The 17,558-nt window shown below is 42.5% G+C and overlaps 1 protein-coding gene across 6 annotated transcripts in view; it reads left to right on the top strand.

Annotated features, from left to right (window-relative positions):
• The window catches only part of LOC135324453 (sodium/potassium/calcium exchanger 2-like), a 142,326-nt gene that overhangs the window by 65,710 nt on the left and 59,058 nt on the right, over positions 1-17,558 (top strand). Inside the window, exon 9 of one of the 6 annotated variants that reach the window (XM_064500868.1) lies at positions 2,874-3,208. The exons of the other annotated variants lie outside the window; for them this stretch is intronic. Coding sequence (XP_064356938.1) covers positions 2,874-3,123 — 250 coding nt within the window. The 3' untranslated portion in view covers positions 3,124-3,208. Of the gene's footprint in view, positions 1-2,873; positions 3,209-17,558 lie in introns of those variants that run through there. 6 annotated transcript variants of the gene reach the window in all.

Raw genomic sequence — 17,558 nt, 5'->3', positions numbered from 1 at the left:
TGCAAAGCATACAAAAACATTATTCATCCCCAGTGCTTCAGCTTAGAACATGTACTACATCATAGGTTGTAAGGCACGTTACAGAACATTTTGCAATGTTTTCTTTTCCTTCTTAAGATTTTTAGTTTTGCTATCTATGGAAATGTAGGCTGTACTGTAGAACAGTGTAAAATCCACTATATTTACAAGCAATATGCACAATTTAGCTCCAGCTGAGGTTTAGTTATTATTGAAAATGTAATAAGTTATTCCCTCTTAATCTGGTTATTCAGAATTTGAATGACTTGAGCTTCAAACAATTCTTTTTATACATTCCAAACCCACTAAGCTTTAGTCAATAGCTTAAATGCTTACCTCTACCTGACATCTTCCAGAGTGATGTTCCATCACTACAACAGAGCTGGAAAACATACTGATTACAGAAATAGAAATCAAACTGAAGTTCAGACACCATCACACAATAAGCATTGAGCAGAAAGTTTTAACAACAGCAACTTACCAGAATACCACTAAGTGCCCATTCTACTTAGGAAAAACATACCTTTCAGGATACCTGCATACCATTGTTCTCAGGTGGGCTCTATCAGTACCCTAAGGGTACTGATAGGCCTTAATAGCACTGACTAGCCTCACCTGGAACCTCCCCCCACCCCCCACCCCCCACCCATGGGCCCTGTTTCAGCTCAGCCCTGGGCCATTAGCCCTTGCCTGAGCTATGCTGTAGGAGTGCTGGTCTACAGCTGCAGCCAATCCAGACTCTGATCTGTGGACTGACTTCTTGGCTTGACCTCAGACCTGCCTCATCACTATGAACTTGCCTAATGATCTGGACTCTTGGTTGAACCTTGTTGCTATCTCTGGGTCTGCCCTACTCACCTTGCTCAGGTACTGTAGGGCTGGGCCCTGGCTGATGAGGCCCCTGCCCTGCCAGCCATACTGCTGTACTGAGCACCTGGATGCCTGTCCCTTATGGAGTAGCTGGCTCTTGCTGCTCTGTGACAATTAGTTCAGGCCTTCTTAAACTGGGCACCAGGGAGCCTGACCCATGGCTGTGTGGGGCCTTGTTCCTATGAACCCTCCTAAGAGCTTGGCCTAGCTCTGATCTCCTCATAGCGCTAACCCCCTTATCACCACCAGGCTCCTGAGTGACACCCCCAGCCCCTGGGGTGCCTGGGGGGGGGGGGGGGAAACCATTCTGTTCCCCCTGCTTCTGGGGCCCCTGGTGAGGCCCTTCCTGGCCTCTGAGGCCCCTCAGGGGTGCCTGTGACCCTTTCTTCCCCTACAAGCCTACCTGGCCCCTAGGGATGGCTCAAATATCCTCCCTTTTCACCTACTAAGCTCACCTGCTCCCTCAGGGTTCCTCATAGGCAGCCTGAATGCCCCCCCCCAGTCCTAAGTCTCCTATGCCACATCCCTTTTCTAGTTCTCTGTCCTGGCTCTGTCCCCTGAAGTAGCCCAATGACAACCTACAGCAATTAAATCACTCTACAGCAGGTCCCTTTTAAGCCCAGAGCTCTGTAAGGTGTGAGTACACATCTTGCTGGGAGGGGAGGCTGCTGTTAGGGCCCTGAGGGCACTAATAGGCCTTAATGGCCCTGACCAGCCTCACCTGGGGCCTCTACCTACGCCTTCTGCCCATGGGCCCAGGGGCCTCATTTAAGCTCACGCCTGGATCTTCAGTTCCTGCCTGAGCTATGTTGTAGGAGTACTGGTCTTCATCTTAGCTATAGCTGTAACTGTGCCTGGCTATGGACCTTGACCTGTGGACTGAATTCTTTGCTTGACCTTGGATCTGCTCTGTCATTATGGACCTGCCTGACAATCACTGGCCTGAGTCTGACTGTGGTTGCTCTCACCAGACCTGATCCTGACCTGTGGATTGACTTCCTGGCTTGACTTCAGACTTGCCTCATCACTGTGAACTTTGTCTGATGACCTGGACTCTTGATTGAACTTGACTGTTATCTCTGGGTCTGCCCTGTTTGTCTTGATTGGGGGTTGGGCTCTGGCTGGTGAGGCTCTTGCCCTGCCAGCTGTGTTATCATGCTTGGCTCCCAGCTCCCTATCCCTTAGGGAGCAGTTGGCCCTCTCTGCTCCTTGCTAGGGTTATTGGAATGAGGCTGGGGACAGATCCTTTTCTAGACAGCTTGAAAGCTACAAACAAATGAAAAGGGTCTCTGTTCACAGACAAGATTGCAGGTGACTTCTGTCAGCTGGGGGGGGGGGGGAACATATCATGACAACTGATAGAAGAAGAATAGGGAGCCTGAATCTCCCAAGGCCTCCACAAAAACTACATGTAAAATAACCAATAGATTTTAAGTACAAAAGGGGAAGAATTTGATACCTCACCTTATGCAGGAAGCCTGTGGTTTAAATAGCCAAAGCAGGAGGGAGAGAGGTGGCTGGGAAGGAGGTTGAGGTCAGAACAGGGTTCAGTAAACATACTGTAGCCTCCAAAGGTAATGAATGCACATAGAGGGAATCTTTGCCTCCCTAGTATCCCCACATCTCTGAACAGCAAGGAGGGTGACCAGAAAGTAGTAACAAACACTACCAAGATGCAAGCTCTGTTGTGGGTGCTGCTAGAGGTGTTGAATGGAAGCAGCCCACTTCTTGCTAGGTCTGGTGTTCCTCAGCTTTCTAGTCTTTGTCCTGGTGGCCTCTAGAACCTGCTGTTGAGAGGAAAGAATCTTTAGTCAGAACATAGTTAAGGAGGTATTAGATTAATATACTATGTGCCTCCACTAGCCAGAGATGAGTTTTCCTGTCTTCCAGTCAATCTCTGTGTTTTGAAGTGTCTCCAGGACCCTTCTACTGACACTTTCTACATCTTTGCAATGTTTCCAATTTCTTTTTCTGTTTCTTAACAGCCTTCCTCTTCCATGGCTCCTGTATGCAGTGATTAACGGCTTTGCCCCAGTGACAGTCAGCAGTAATGGGCTGTTCTGTGCAATTGTCCTCCTCTTCATTATGCTACTTTTTGTCATCCTCTCCATTGCTTTCTGCAAGTGGAGGATGAATAAAATCCTGGGCTTTCTCATGTTTGGGCTTTATTTTGTGTTCCTGATTGTCAGTGTCCTCCTGGAGGACAAAGTGATCCAGTGTCCTGTCTCCATTTAGTGGAAAGTAATAATTCTTGAACAAAACAAAAAATATCAAATGAAATAGCAAAAACTCACAATGGAAAGCTTCTCTGAGAATAGCCAGTGGATCTGTAAATCCCCTATTCCTCAATTTTTAAAGAAAGAAAGAAAAGGATGCAAAGGGTGAAATTCAAAGCAGAAGAACTATTGCTGCTGGACAAAACATTTGCACGTGAAGGGATGAGGTCAGCTGTATTGAGGCTTTCTCTGCTTGCTGCAGAACATCCTCTCTGCTCAGTGCTGGAGACACTATGCATGCATTGTAAGTGAAAGCTACTCTGTCTTCTACATCTATAGTACGTACCCATGGACCTCTCTCTATAATAGTATACACAGATGCACAGAGTAATCGATACTTAAGGCTATAATATTGTAAGGAGAACACTAGTATCAACTTTGGGGAAGCAAAAACCCCTCCAGTTTAGGATTTATCTGATAACCTGTTGATAGGCTATTGTGGAAGGTGTTAACCTAGAGTACATGCGCAAGTTGCAGACAGGGAAGGACTGACACATATCTTCAGTTAGATAGACAATTATACTGTTATCTCAAAGGGAGCTCATGAGTGTCTTGGTCCTCTGCATCACAGGTCTATAAAGGCAATCAACCAAGCATAAACAATGGCTTACTAAATCTTGTAAAACTCTCCAGGTTCCAGAAGCTCTAGCACTAATGTGGCTGGCTGTTCTGCAACTGATACAGACCTTTGTCTTATAGTCATATGTGAAGCCCAGACTGGGGATTTGCTGTCTTTATTATCAACCCAGCATGCAAAGAGAACGTATAACTACTACATGGATTTGCTACTTTTTCTAGTGGAGTGATACTAGAAACTGTACCGGTGTCTTTCTGATGCTGTTACCCTTATGAGTTTGCATTTTCATACCAGGAAAAAAAACCCCTAGATTTGCTTATGCATAGTATTTCATCCAGAAACTAGAGGTAGTTGTAAAGTGACAGCCTAATTGCTGAAGTGGATATGTGAGGCGGTGGTGGTTGTTGTTTTTAATAGGTTATCTTCCACCATTACTTGCAATGCAAAGACCTTTGCAGCTACATATAGTTATTGTTGGAGGAAGTCTCTAGCTGGTATACAGAACTGGAGCAGTTTAGGGCAGTCAAGAATCTGCTCTTATAAATCTGGAAACTAGGCAAGAGAAGCTAACAGTTTAAATATAGTGGAATTGCAGAAAACCTATGTGAAAATCTTCCAGTGTTGCTGGAAGTGTGAATGATACTCTCTGTGAATGTCTAAAGAAGCCCAGAGAGGAGTGAAAATGTAACATTCTCTTACTGAAGTCCTAGAAGGAGAAGGTCTAAACTTAGAACCAAAAAAAAAAAAAAAAGGGGGGGGGGCAGAAGGCTCAGTGTGTTTTGCCTTGTCTGTTTTTCTGATGTTATCATCATGCTTTCCTGTCTGTGTCCCATGCTATTTGCTTTTGATTTATCCCCTTTGTCTTTGTTGTATTCCTTGCATAGATGTTTGTATATAAGAATATTTGGGTAGAGTGTAAGGACTTGACAGAAAATAACAGTAGAGCAAACAGTAAGAAATACATATTTAAAGCTACTAAAAAGTTGTTATAAAATATTACAAAAAAGTGAGCTGCTAATGAACAAAAGCAGGAACATTAGTAGGTACTGTAGCTCCTACTCATTTCTTGTGCTAAGGTATAAAGTCCTGGGTACAGAATCACATCTAGAACCAGCTTCTGATCTTAATCATACACCTGCAACATCCCTTGTTCTATAGTATGATTTCAGCCTCTCTCATTGTGAGCAGAAATTTGGCTATGTATTTAAGATTCCGCATTGTTCCACAATCCTCTTACCAATACTGCAGTCTTAACTACGTAGTGTTGCCAACCAATACCTATTAGTATTTGTTTATATGGGTATACACTGTAGAAAAGTTAATACATGCATACTTACAGTGCCCTATGCTGAAAAGAATCACAATCCTGCTAGAGAAAATGCAGCACCCAAATTCTGAACTCAAATGAAATGTCTTTGGTAAAGTTGAGCAGATATCTGAAGATAGAAGGGGCCCTATGATTTTATCTGCCCTAGGGGAATTGCCAAATCTTTTTCATCTCAGATGACAGTACTCAAAATAGCCTCTTTTTTTTTTTTTTTTTTGGGGGGGGGGAGGCAGACAGGCACAAAAGGCTTTCGGTATGATGCAAGAGATCCTTCAGATTCTGCTTTTAGATGTGCAGAGTAAGAGATGGTGATCTCAAAGAGTGTGTGCAGGATTTTGTCAGTGTTACACCTCTAACATGGTGTGTATATGACCACCAGCAACGCATGTAATTTTTGGAAAAGAATTCCTGTAGAAGTTGAGTAGTGTTGTCATAGGTCAGGTTATAACCTGTAATAAATGTCCTTTCCTGCACTAACTTCATAGAATCATGTAGGTTGAAAGGGACCTCCAGAGGCCTGGAGTCCAACCGCCTGCTTACAGCAGGGCTGGTTAGAGCAGGTTGCTTGGGGCTGCGTTCATGTTGAACTGCATGAAGATCCTGTCAGCCTGTTTCTCCAGACTGTCCAGGTCCCTCTGAATAGCAGCCCTGCCCTTTAGTGTATTGACTGATTTCCCCCCCCCCCCCCCCCCATATAGTATCATGAATAAACTTGCTGAGTGTGCACTCTATTCCATCATTCAGGTCATTAATAAAGACATTAACCAGTATTGGATCCAGTAATGATTCCTGAGGGATGCTACTATTAATTGGCTATCACAACCCTCTGAGCTCGAAGGTCCAGAAGTTCCATCTCTACCAACAGAAGCATTTACTAAAAAAATAGAGACAGTGAGAATGAGGAACTCAGCCTTCCTGAGATTTCTAGCAGTTTGGAGACTTAAAAACACTTTACCCCCCCCCCCCCCAAAAAAAAGCAGTTAAATGCATGATGGTAGTAGCATAATAAGGTGGAAAATCTATAATAGAGTATATTAAAGTAGGGAAACTTCTGAATAGCAAAAGGAGTAATTGGAGTACCTTAAGGATATGTCATGCCGGGGAAATCTTGGAATTAATTTTGTTTCAGATATGAAACTTTCAGTCTGAGATGCTCACCTAGTCATTTAATTTGTACATTCTGTTACTGGGGAGGGAGGAATAACCAGTTGCAGTTGCCAAGGCAGATGGGATGTTTCTTCAAAAGACTGAAGGCTGCTTGGCCATGCAGGCTTTTGTCTCCGAGACTGAGAGGGGGATGTGCCAAAGGGTTCTCTGGGCAACAGAGTAACATAATTTTCACACTGCCTTTGTTCATACAATGTCTCTGCCCTTTAATTGTTTTAATCATGCTCCTGGTTCCCTGCAGAGGCCTTAGCTAGTTCTGAGGCCTGGTGCTCCAGTGGGACCTCTTGCTCACAGTACCAGGGAGCCCAAAATTGGATACACTACTCCAGATGTGGCCTTGCAAGTGCTGAATAGAGAAGAATTGCTTCCCTGGACCTGCTGGCTATGCTCTTGTTAACACAGACTAGGATGATGTTGGCCTTTGCTTCAAGGGTACACCTTTACTTTGTGTTCAACTTGTTCACCAGGACCCCCAGGTCCTTTCCTGCGAAACTTCTTTCTAGTCAGTCAGCCCCCAGCCTGTCCTGATGCATGGGGTCATTTCAGCCCAGGTGCAGAACTTGACATTTGTCCTTGCTGAATTGCATGAAGTTCCTGTCAGCCCATTTTTCCAGCCTATCAAGGTTGCTCTGAATAGCAGCCCTGCCCTCCAGTGTATTGACTGCTCCCCCCCTATTTGTTGTCTGCAAACTTGTTGAGAGTGCATTCTGTTCCATCATTCAGGTTGTTAACAAAGACGTTAACCAGTACTGTTTCCAGTATGGGCCCCTGAGGGATGCCACTAGTAACTGGCTGCTAGTTGGACTTTATATCACTGATCATAATCCTTCTGTCAGTCTAGCCACTTTTTCACCCACTTTATTGTCCACTTATCCAGCCTGTATTTCACCAATTTAGCCATGAGGTAACTCTGAGAGATTATGTCAAAAGCCTTTCTAAAGTCAAGGTAAAAAACATCTGCTGCTCTCCCCTTGTCCACAGTCAGGCATCTCATCATAGAAGGCAATCAGTCAGGTTGGTCAGGCACAATTTGCCTTTGGTAAATCAATGTTGATTGTTCCCAGTCACTTTCTTCTCCTTCATGTGGCCAGAAATGGCTTCCAGGAGGATTTGCTCCATAGCCTTCCCAGGGACTGAGGTGAGGCTGACCAACCTGTAGGTCCTCAGATCTTCCTTCTTGCTCCTCTTGAAGATGGGTGTGATGCTTGCCTTTCTCCAGTCATCAGGAACCTCCCCCAATCACCATGACCTTTTGAAGAGGAGGGAGAGCAGTCTTGCCATGACATCAGCCAGCTCCTTCAGCACCCTCAGATGTATCCCATCTTGTCCCATGGACTTGTGTATGTCCAATTGGCTTAAGTGCTCCCTAACTCAATCTTCCTCTACTGTGGGCAATGCTTCACTCCCACACACTCTGCCACTAGGCTTGGAGACCTGGGAGGCCTGAGGGCAGACCTTACTAGTGAAAAGCAAGGCAAAGAAGGTATTGAGTACCTCAGCCTTTTCCATGTCCTTGGTCACCAGGTCCCCTGCCCCACTGAGCAGCAGGCCCACATTTTCCTTAGCCTTCCTTTGGCTGCCAATGTACATACAGAAGCCCTTCTTATTGTCCTTCACATCCCTCACTAGTTCCAACTTCCAACAAACAGCTTTGGCTTTCCTAACACCATCCCTCTGTGCTCAGGCATTTTCTCTATATTCCTCCTGGTACCCCATCCCTGCTTCCACCTCCTGTGAACTTCCTTGTTGTGTTTGAACTCAGTCAGGAGCTTCATGTTCTTCCATGCTGGCCTTCTGTCATGCTTACTTGACTTTCTGCATGTCAGAATGGACTGTTCTTTGAGGAGGTTGTCCTTGAAGATCAACCAGCTCTCCTGGGCCCCTTTGGCATCCGGGGTAGTGTCCCATGGAATCCTGCCAGGCAGAACCTGGAATAAGCCAAAATCTGCTCTCCTGAAGTCCAGCATTGTAATTGTACTATTTGTCTAGCTCCTCTCAGTGGGATTACACCAGAGGGCTGTCCCCATCTTTTCAAAATACCATTCAAGTCTTGCAACTAATTGCCATTTTTAAAAACACACCCTTTGTAGAATCCAGTATGGTGCAATCTGTTGGGTCGATGGTTTAGAAGTGTGATACAATGATCATCTCTGAAAGACATGAAAAAATTTTTTTCAGTATTGAAGTTCTGAGTAATTTAATTGTACCCTTTTATTGAGAACTAATTTAGTCTTGAGGTGCAGACAGACTTTCTGTGCCTGTGTGCCCATGCTTATTTATTCAATTGATCTTGCAGTCTGCATAATCCTTGTGCATAAAATACAGTGGTGATGCAAGTTATCAGGCACTTTGCTAGATGTCATTTGATGTCTAATGGCAATGAACCTACCATATAGTATTCACAAATACTACTCTGAAGTATTTTACGATTATTATTATTCATGGTACTGTTATCTGTGGGCATGAAGCTCCATAATGGTCACACTTATGGCTAATCTGAGGACTATAAAAATCAGATGCTTAGAAATATTGTTTATAGTTTGGGGTTTTTTTTTAATTGATTGTTTCTCTGATTATGATTTACTCCAATACATAGTTCAAGAAATTTGGGAAATATGATTCCTGTTTTAAAATGTTTCTGTTTTGAACAGTAATTCCTTAAAATAGCCTCCTGGAATTCATTTCCATATGAATATGTTTCATATCAAATATGAGTCCATATCAAATGGTTTTAATTTATAAGAAAGAAATAATCCCTTCTCCACCTACTAGCCTTGGAATCCATGAAAATGGGTTCCTTCTTCCTTGCATGCAATCATCAATACTAAGTGTGCTAAAGGCAGCCAGTGGAGCCTGGTTATCTGTGGTGTTGGACAGGTATAAACCAACTGAAATACAGCAAACATTTTATTAATAGGAGTGGAAAAAGAGTTCCAATTAATTCTCCAGTATTTGTAATAGAGACATAACAGGATTAAAAAGCAGAAAAAGCTTGAAATACCATGTAGGTCTGATCTCATGGAATGCTATTAATATGCTATTTGATATTTGAAAGAAATAGACTAGGTCAAATTTTATTTTGTTTTATACTAATGTTCAAGTCATCAGGGCTGCAAAGTGAGAACAAATAACTGATCTGGAATATGCAATAACTGATCAAAAATATTTGCTTCTAATTACTGTCCTTTGGCAGTTTTTTCATGTAAATATTCAGAGAAAAATAAAAACATAAAACAAAAGACAATTTTGCAGATTAAAAAGTGTGATCATCCATCTGTACAGCTACAAAAATTTAAATATTAAAATGATGAGTTTGTCATATTCTTCTAGAATTTTTACATCTTCTAAATGAGAATTTACACTTGCACAGAGAGGGTATCATTTCACTTGCTGATTAGCTGGAATGATGACACTTCTTTCAGTGACAAAGCAAAAGGAATTTGTTAAATACATTTCATCAAATCTGTTCTGCTGCAACAAATCATGGAAAAAATGGCTTGAATAATTGAAAGAAACCCTCAATATAAAAGTCTCCAACTCACAATCTTTGTCATCAGATATGCATGTGTAAACCTATATACCATCACTGAATGGTGCATGCCTTCAGGAAGGAGAAAGATCAAAAACCTCTATATTAAAACCCATTCATTTTAGACAAGTTCAATATTGTGTGGTTTGATCTTAATATTATCTCTCAAAATTTTCTAACTGGCTTGTTCATTTAACCTAATGGGCATGAATCAGGTATATGTGACACCCCCCCCCCAACCCCCACCCCCCCAGTTTAATTCCTGAGCCAAATGAAGTCAAAAGGATTTCTGCCATTGAGTTTGACAAGATTCAGATTTTAATCCTAGGAATCAGTATTTTATAAATGCACTCATGTAACAAACATAACTGTACTGGAAGCTGTGTACAAGGAGAAAAGAAGTATGCACCTGTATTCTAGGAAATTGTTTTACCTCTTTTGTAAATAACAATGAAGCAGTTAACAGAGGCAGGGGCATGGTTAGTTTTCCTTTGATTAATTCTTTTTTGATTCTTGTTTTCCTCCTTTTCCTAAAAAGTTTAATGCAAGAAGTGGCTTGATGAAACACTGTTGCACAAGATGATCTACAGATTGGCGAATGAGATAGTTTGCACTGAAGAGAGGGAGTCTGGAGCAGAGTCCTGCTCCAGCCCTCTGTGTGGATGTGGGTTTCACTTCTGGTTAATGTTTAAAATGATCCTTCTTGGATCTGTTGCCATAAGCTACAGAAATGTCAGTATTGGGATATTAGTCATTTCCTTTGGGAATGGCGAGAGCAGCTTACCAAACTTCCAGACCAAAGTTATACAGTTTATTGCACCCATAAGATATAAATGTCATGTATGGATTGTAGCCCCCATGTGCTAGACAAGTCTTCTCATGGACCTTTGTGTATTTGTAATTGTTGATGTATGAAGTCTCAGGACTTGTCTGCATGGATGGGCACAGAGAGCATATTCTCTCTGCCCATAGTTCATAAGCCATCTCCAGAAGTCATGAAATTGCATTAGTGTGGTGCTGAGCCCATGCTCCCAGCCAGATACATGCAAGTTGGCCCCAGCCTAGAAGGCACGTGACCACTTAGAGCATAGGTAGAGCAGACATGCAACTGGCTGCGCCATTCTTAAATGCCATAAATGGCCCAGTACAAGATCGCCTATAAAATAAGAAGTAATGTAATTAGGTATGGATTAAATGAACTGTACATTTATGTAGATTTATTGTAAATTCTCCCCATCATCAAATCAATCTAAAGCGAATGAAATTTGTATGTGTTTTTAAATATATTGTATTTTACTGCTTTTTTTGTATTGTACATCACATAGTTGTCTTAATGCAAAGTGAAGCCATAAAAAACCCCCAGCAGACTAGTTTGGGTTTTCTAAATATGGGAGTGAGAATTTGAAAGTAAAAAATCCATTTCACATCTCTGTTCCATAAGGTATAATGTAAAATGCCATCAAATCAGCTGTATCTTGTCAAAATGCTGATACTCTTTTACCAGTATGAGACAGTCATATTTTCTGATGAAAGAATGTCAAGCAGAATTGAATATAATAACATCTTCAGAAAGGTAGAATAACAACTGTACAGTAGAGCAGGACATAGTCTAGCCTTAGTGAAGCTGTTACACATACACAGCTTCACTGAAGACTATAAGACAGCGGGAGTTTGCTCATTCTCTTAAGAGTCCTTGTGTGACTGTACAAAAAGAAGGAATGCAATGAATGCAGTCAGGTGCAATGATGCAGTTAAATGACACTGTTACTCTAATACTTTCTCCTACTGAGACCACAGTAAAAGCCCTCATGCTTTAAATTTATGGATGATGAGTTATTTCTGTAGCATCTTTCCTATAATAGAGTTAAAGTTTTCAGGGTCAGAATATCCAACAAAAATCAACCACTTCTTTTCATCTTCCATCAAAATTAAGCAGTGCTGAAGGGTTTTGGTTTGTTTCCATTACCAAAATTCCTCTTACATAGTCCTAATTAGCAGTCTTGACTCCAGTGGATTGACTCACATGAGCAGAAAATATTTCTAGCAGTAAAGATGGCAAGATTAGGCATATATATTGTCATATGGAAAAAAACAGCAGCAGCATGTTATAAATGACAGTCAGATGTTATTTGTGAAATAAAACTGTTTTGGCTTGTTTATTTTTTAAATTGCCAGTTTTCGTACTCTTCCATCTTTTAAGAGAAAACTGAGAAAAGTCCCCAGCCTTATTTATTTCAAACTAAAACAATTTACTGTCATGGAAGCCAGTCCAAGCAACCCCCAGATAATTCCAGTATTTTTTCATGTATGGATTTTTTCATGTATGGATTATTCACTGCATAAAACTTGTATCTCTGAATCAGTAGATTCTTTGTGAATATAAGTTTGTATATAATATGAAAGCTATATTTATTTGTACATAGGCTCTTGGAAATAATCCCTTCTTTTGAAGTTAATTCACTATATTTACAGAACTTTTCACTGTGATGTACACTTTTTCACATTAATGCATAACCCTTACACTAGGGTTGTGATTGCTTATACTTATACTAGGTTGAGGACTGTGATCAGCAGCACAAAGTCCAGCTGGAGACCAGTGGTGTCCCCCTGGGGTCAATACTGGGGTCAATACTGTTTCAGATCTTCCTTAATGACCTGGATGAAGGGATGACAGAGTGCACCCTCAGCAAGTTTGCTGATGATACAAAACTGGGAGGAGTGGCTGAGACACCAGAGGGCTGAGCTGCCATGCAGAGGGACCTGGACAGGCTGGAGAGATGGGCAGAGGGGAACCTCATAAAGTTCCACAAAGGCAAGTGCAGGGTCCTGCACCTGGGGAGGAATAACCCCAGGAAGGGAATAACTGCTGGAGAGCAGCTCTGCAGAGAAGGACCTGGGAGTCCTGGTGGACAACAAGTTGACCATGAGCCAGCAATGTGCCCTTGTGGCCAAGAAGGCCAACGGTATCCTGGGTTGCATTAGGCAGAGCTTTGCCAGCAGGTCAAGGGAGGTGATCCTCCCCCTCTCCTCAGCCCTGATGAGGCCACACCTGGAGTGCTGTGTCCAATTATACTGGCTCCCTGATACAAGGGAGATATGGAGCTACTGGAGCGAGTCCAGCAAAGGGCCACAAAGATGATGAAGGGCCTGGAGCATCTCTCCTGTGAGGAAAGGCTGAGAGAGCTGGGACTGTTCAGCCTGGAGAAGAGAAGGCTCAGAGGGGGGGATCTTATCAAGGTGTATAAGTATCTGAAGGGAGGGTGTAAAGAGGACGGGGCCAGACTCTTTTCAGTGGTGCCCAGTGACAGGATGAGAGGCAATGGGCACAAACTGGAAGACAGGCAGTTCCATCTGAACCTAAGGAAAAGCTTCTTTACTGTGAGGGTGACAGAGCACTGGAACAGGTATCCCAGAGAGGTTATGGAGTCTCCATCTTTGGAGATATTCAAAACCTGACTGGACATGGTTCTGGGCAATGTGCTCTAGGTGACCCTGCTTGAGCAGGGGTTTGGACCAGATGATCTCCAGAGGTCTCTTCCAACCCCAACTGTTCTGTGATTCTGTAATGTTTTTCCTTCTACTATCAATGTGAAGTTCTTCATGTAAGTCATTTTATGTAATTAAATTGCCTATGTATAAATTAATAATAAAAAGGAGTTAAACATATCATTTTGTTCAGTACTTTCTGGCTTGATCCTCTCCATCTTGCTACAGCTTTGAAAGCACCATCTTTTTAACTCTTTGCTTGAATTGTGATCTGCAAGGTACTCTTACTCATAAGTATTAAAGTAGCACTTAGTGCCTCTTGTGGCATTGCTGTGCCATCCTACTTCGCATAAAAAAACCCCAAAACAGTCCATGCTCCAGGGAGCTTAAAATTTAGGTAAACAAGAGTTGTCCATTTGCAGTCCAATGTGAGGGCACTAAACAACAAATTTCTCGAGCTGTGTATGTCTGGGGTCCTGTGGTCCCATTTGGGCCAAGCCTCCCCCACATTTCTTTACTGAAACATTTGCTCACAGGTTGTTCTGATGCCCATTCTTCTCTTTGACACCTTGCTATTTAATCTTCCGACTGCATGTTTTGTTATCCTTACCAATTAGGTTGTTTGGGGTCTTTTTCCAGTCTGTGGTTGGATGAAGGAGGCATTTAAACAAGAGAATGGTCGTTAATAAATAACAGTAAAAAATGACAAAATTGTATATTTTTTGTTAAAAGTGAAACTTTCAAGTTCTGTGAACATAGCCAAACACTCCCTCAACTAGGACTTCACAAGTTATAGAGAATTGCACTCTGCAACTTTATTTGAGAAAAATAGCCATTTTTACTTATGATTTGCCCTATAGTAGCACCAGAAAATTTCTCACCACAGAGGATCAAGGTCTTCTTGTATGAGACATTGTCCAAACCCCAGTGACCTGAGGATCATGAAGGATGTTTATTCATCTTTAACTATATTAGCGCTTTAAAATTTTAGCTTGAAAACAGCACAAGGAGTTTGCAAATGAACTGGAAATTGTGAATGGTGATTTTTCTGAGATGTACTTGCCTGCTTAAGGGAAAAAAAAATGACATGGTCAAATGCATTCTACAAAAAGCAAAGTTGGAATACATTGAGTCACAAAGGCATGTGAGATGCTTCAAAATTTAGTCTGGAGAAGGAATGTTTAAAAGAAAGTCTTAGATTTTAGCTGAGAAGTGAACTACAATAGTGTGGGTGCCTGCACAGCCTGCCCTTGGCAAATGGCCAGGATAACAACAGCTGATGAGACAGGAATGTGAGCGTATGCAATGTTTGCCCCAAACTGATCATGCTAAAGAGGAAGGCAACCATCTGCCAGATTAAACAGTAACCAGAGAATTACAGAGACTTTTGAAACAAAGGAGGAGTCAGCCTGAAAAGGCATATTAATAAAGGATGAAAATGTGGAACGGGGCAGGGGGGGCAGAGACCTTGGAGGGGGAACAGCAGGTCCCCCCAAAGGAGGGGGAGCAGCGAAACCAGGTTGGACGCTGCCAGAAGCAGCCCCGCCGGCATTGCGACTTCTGCCTGGGCCTGACAGAGCAGCCTCCCCATCAGACATTGTGAGCAGCCTGCATCCAGCTAGCGGCCCTACAGCGTGCAGTGCGACATGTAGGGACCCACCCCTCAGGCGTGTGTAGGTGACCTTGGGGGGGGGGGGGGGGCGCTTTCTCACCAGCGCGTGGATTCGCGGGTTGTAGGGAGCAGCACGGGTGCACCTATAGCTGGAGCACCCACAGCTCCCACAGGAGGGGTGTGCAAGTGGGGGAAACCCGCACTCCCACCCGTCCTGTGAGGGGTGTGCACATGTAACTGCATGGATGTGCGTGTGGGATTACAACTTCTTGGGATGAGTTATAGGAGGGTGTTGAGAAACTTGTAGGTGCTTACTAACATTTTCTAAGTGTCTAGTGTTGGGATTTATCTGTTGCATTCCTGATATTGATCCTGAATGTATGGTTCACTGATTGCCAGTTAAGTACGTGTCATTAATAAATCAATAAATCACTTCGATCCTGATTTGGTTTAAATTATGTGAACTGAGCAGTTTTGTCCTGCAACACCTCTCTCTCATAAGCCTTAAAGGTTGAAGAAAACTACAATGTAAATAAGAATGTTTTCTTTTAACCAAAATCAAAAGTAAGGGAGGGACACCTGCTTTTTTTCAAGATTACACCTTGGTATAGTTTTAGTGTAAGCAAAATCACAATTTGTCCTGATAACTTTGAAATTAAATGCATTTTAATAAGTGGTATTTAAACTTTCAGTTTCACAGCCTTTGTACTTTAAGTATCCTGTTTCCAGAGGGACTTGGAGCAGAGTTGGGGAATTACATATCCCTTAAACTACCTTTGTACCTCCTTCATCTCTGAATTCGGAGCTGCTCAGGGCTCTGGGACTGGTCCGACTCCTGGTACTGGTCAGAATGGCTGCTGCAAATTTGGCCTCTGACAGGCAAGCTCTGACAAATCTTGCAGTGTTAGCTTAAATCATTGCTTCTGCCCAGCCATCTGACTTGCCTTACTGTCAGAAGCTGCTGCTATAGACCAGGGGTGGCACTTGTGCCTCAACCATCTCAATTTGCACCACAGCTCAAACTACCCCAGGGGGGCTTGCACCAAGGTGACAGACTGATCTAGGACAGCAGAGGCACAGTGCCATGTTACATTGTGTAGTAACCTCTGTTGGAGGAGGGAGAGACAGCTGAGATGGGTAACATCTTAAGTTGCCACAGCTAAATCTGCCAAACTCATTTGTTAGAGCCCTTAGAGATCCATGGATGGCTTCTAGGCTGCTCTGTGTCCCAGGCTAGCAAGGTATGCTGGTCAGTCTCTGCTCCTACCTGGTTATGAAGGTTACCCCTGGACTGAGAAAGAACCGTAGAAGATCACTATGCTACCCCTGAACTACTTGCCCACATTTCTATAAAATACTTGCTGTCTAAGGATGGCTCTTTTCTCTTTAATTCTACATCTGAAGCAGGGTCTCAGTATACTCGTGTAACACAATTTCCTGGCCCCCCACAATTCATAACCCTCATCTTCACCAAGCTCAACTAATTAGCCTTTTGCTTTGGAGCTTCTTTTTGCATCGGAAGGCAGGTCTCCAGTAACAAGTTACTTGGGAAGGAAGTTTTGGATCTGATGCAAATGCTGTAATGACCTTAAAGACATTGTAGCAAAACGATGATGGTGGATACCATTTTTTTCAGTGTTCAAAATCTTGAGTAGGATGAGGTTAAAGAATAACAAGATGACAGTGACGAGAACAGGACAGATATGATTCTAAAGGCAGAGTTGGGCAAAACAAAAAAATAATTAAAAAAATCCTGTTCTGGGTTGCTGGGTTTTTTTTTCCAGTGCAAGTCTTCTCTGTACACTTCAGAAAGGAGTCAAGACCCTGAAATTTCATTGCCTTGTCAGATACTAGAGGAGAAGTGTTGGAAATTCAGGATGGAGAACAACGGAAGTCTAACATCACCTCTTCTTAGTCTTGCTATGGATCAGTTATGTCCTGGGAGCTGGCTTCCTGAGAGAGTTTTACCACTGAGTTTAGCAAAAACAGGATTTGACCCAAAAGTCTATTATTTCTTTTAAAAATCTAAATAAAAATATCACTGAGGAAACTGTTTCAAAAAGGAAACTGTTTAACCTCTTAGCATTACTGTGAACCGATGCCACTAGCAGTGGTGGTAGATTATATAAAACAACTCCCAAGGGCTTTTGAGGAATAATTCACATGCAGTTTTGAAGTCTTCAACAGACTGAACTGGTCTTCAGTTGAACTAAATGTCTGAATGCCATCTGCTGTCAGTCAAAACATGTCAGCAAAACCTCTATTTTCTTTTTAAGGTCACGGTGTCCTGTAATAGCACTGTGCTGCAATATACACAAAAGTACACAAAATTCATACCAACATGATAAAAACATGAGGCTACAAAGTCTGCACATAGTATTGTAAGATTCATTTTTCTCAGTTCAAGCAATTTTGAGAAATATGTTACCTAGGCACCTAACCCCCCAGCAACTTCTAATCGGGCACAGACGAGAAGAAAACCAGCCAACAACAATATGGGAAGGCAGGAGGCAGTAGTCTTACAATTTTCAGAGAGCTGAACATTGGTGTTGCTGCTCAAACCTCTCTATTACCTCAGTTTCAGACTATAATGCAAAAAAGAGAAATATGTAAATACAGCTGTGGCCTGTGGCCACAGGTTATACCATGACTTTATTTCTTCTTTGACCAAATCATAACCAGTTTGTTTAAAATGG

This window comes from Dromaius novaehollandiae, chromosome W, assembly GCF_036370855.1.
Source record: "Dromaius novaehollandiae isolate bDroNov1 chromosome W, bDroNov1.hap1, whole genome shotgun sequence".
NCBI lineage: Eukaryota > Metazoa > Chordata > Aves > Casuariiformes > Dromaiidae > Dromaius > Dromaius novaehollandiae.
This window is presented reverse-complemented; position numbering and strand designations above follow the sequence as displayed.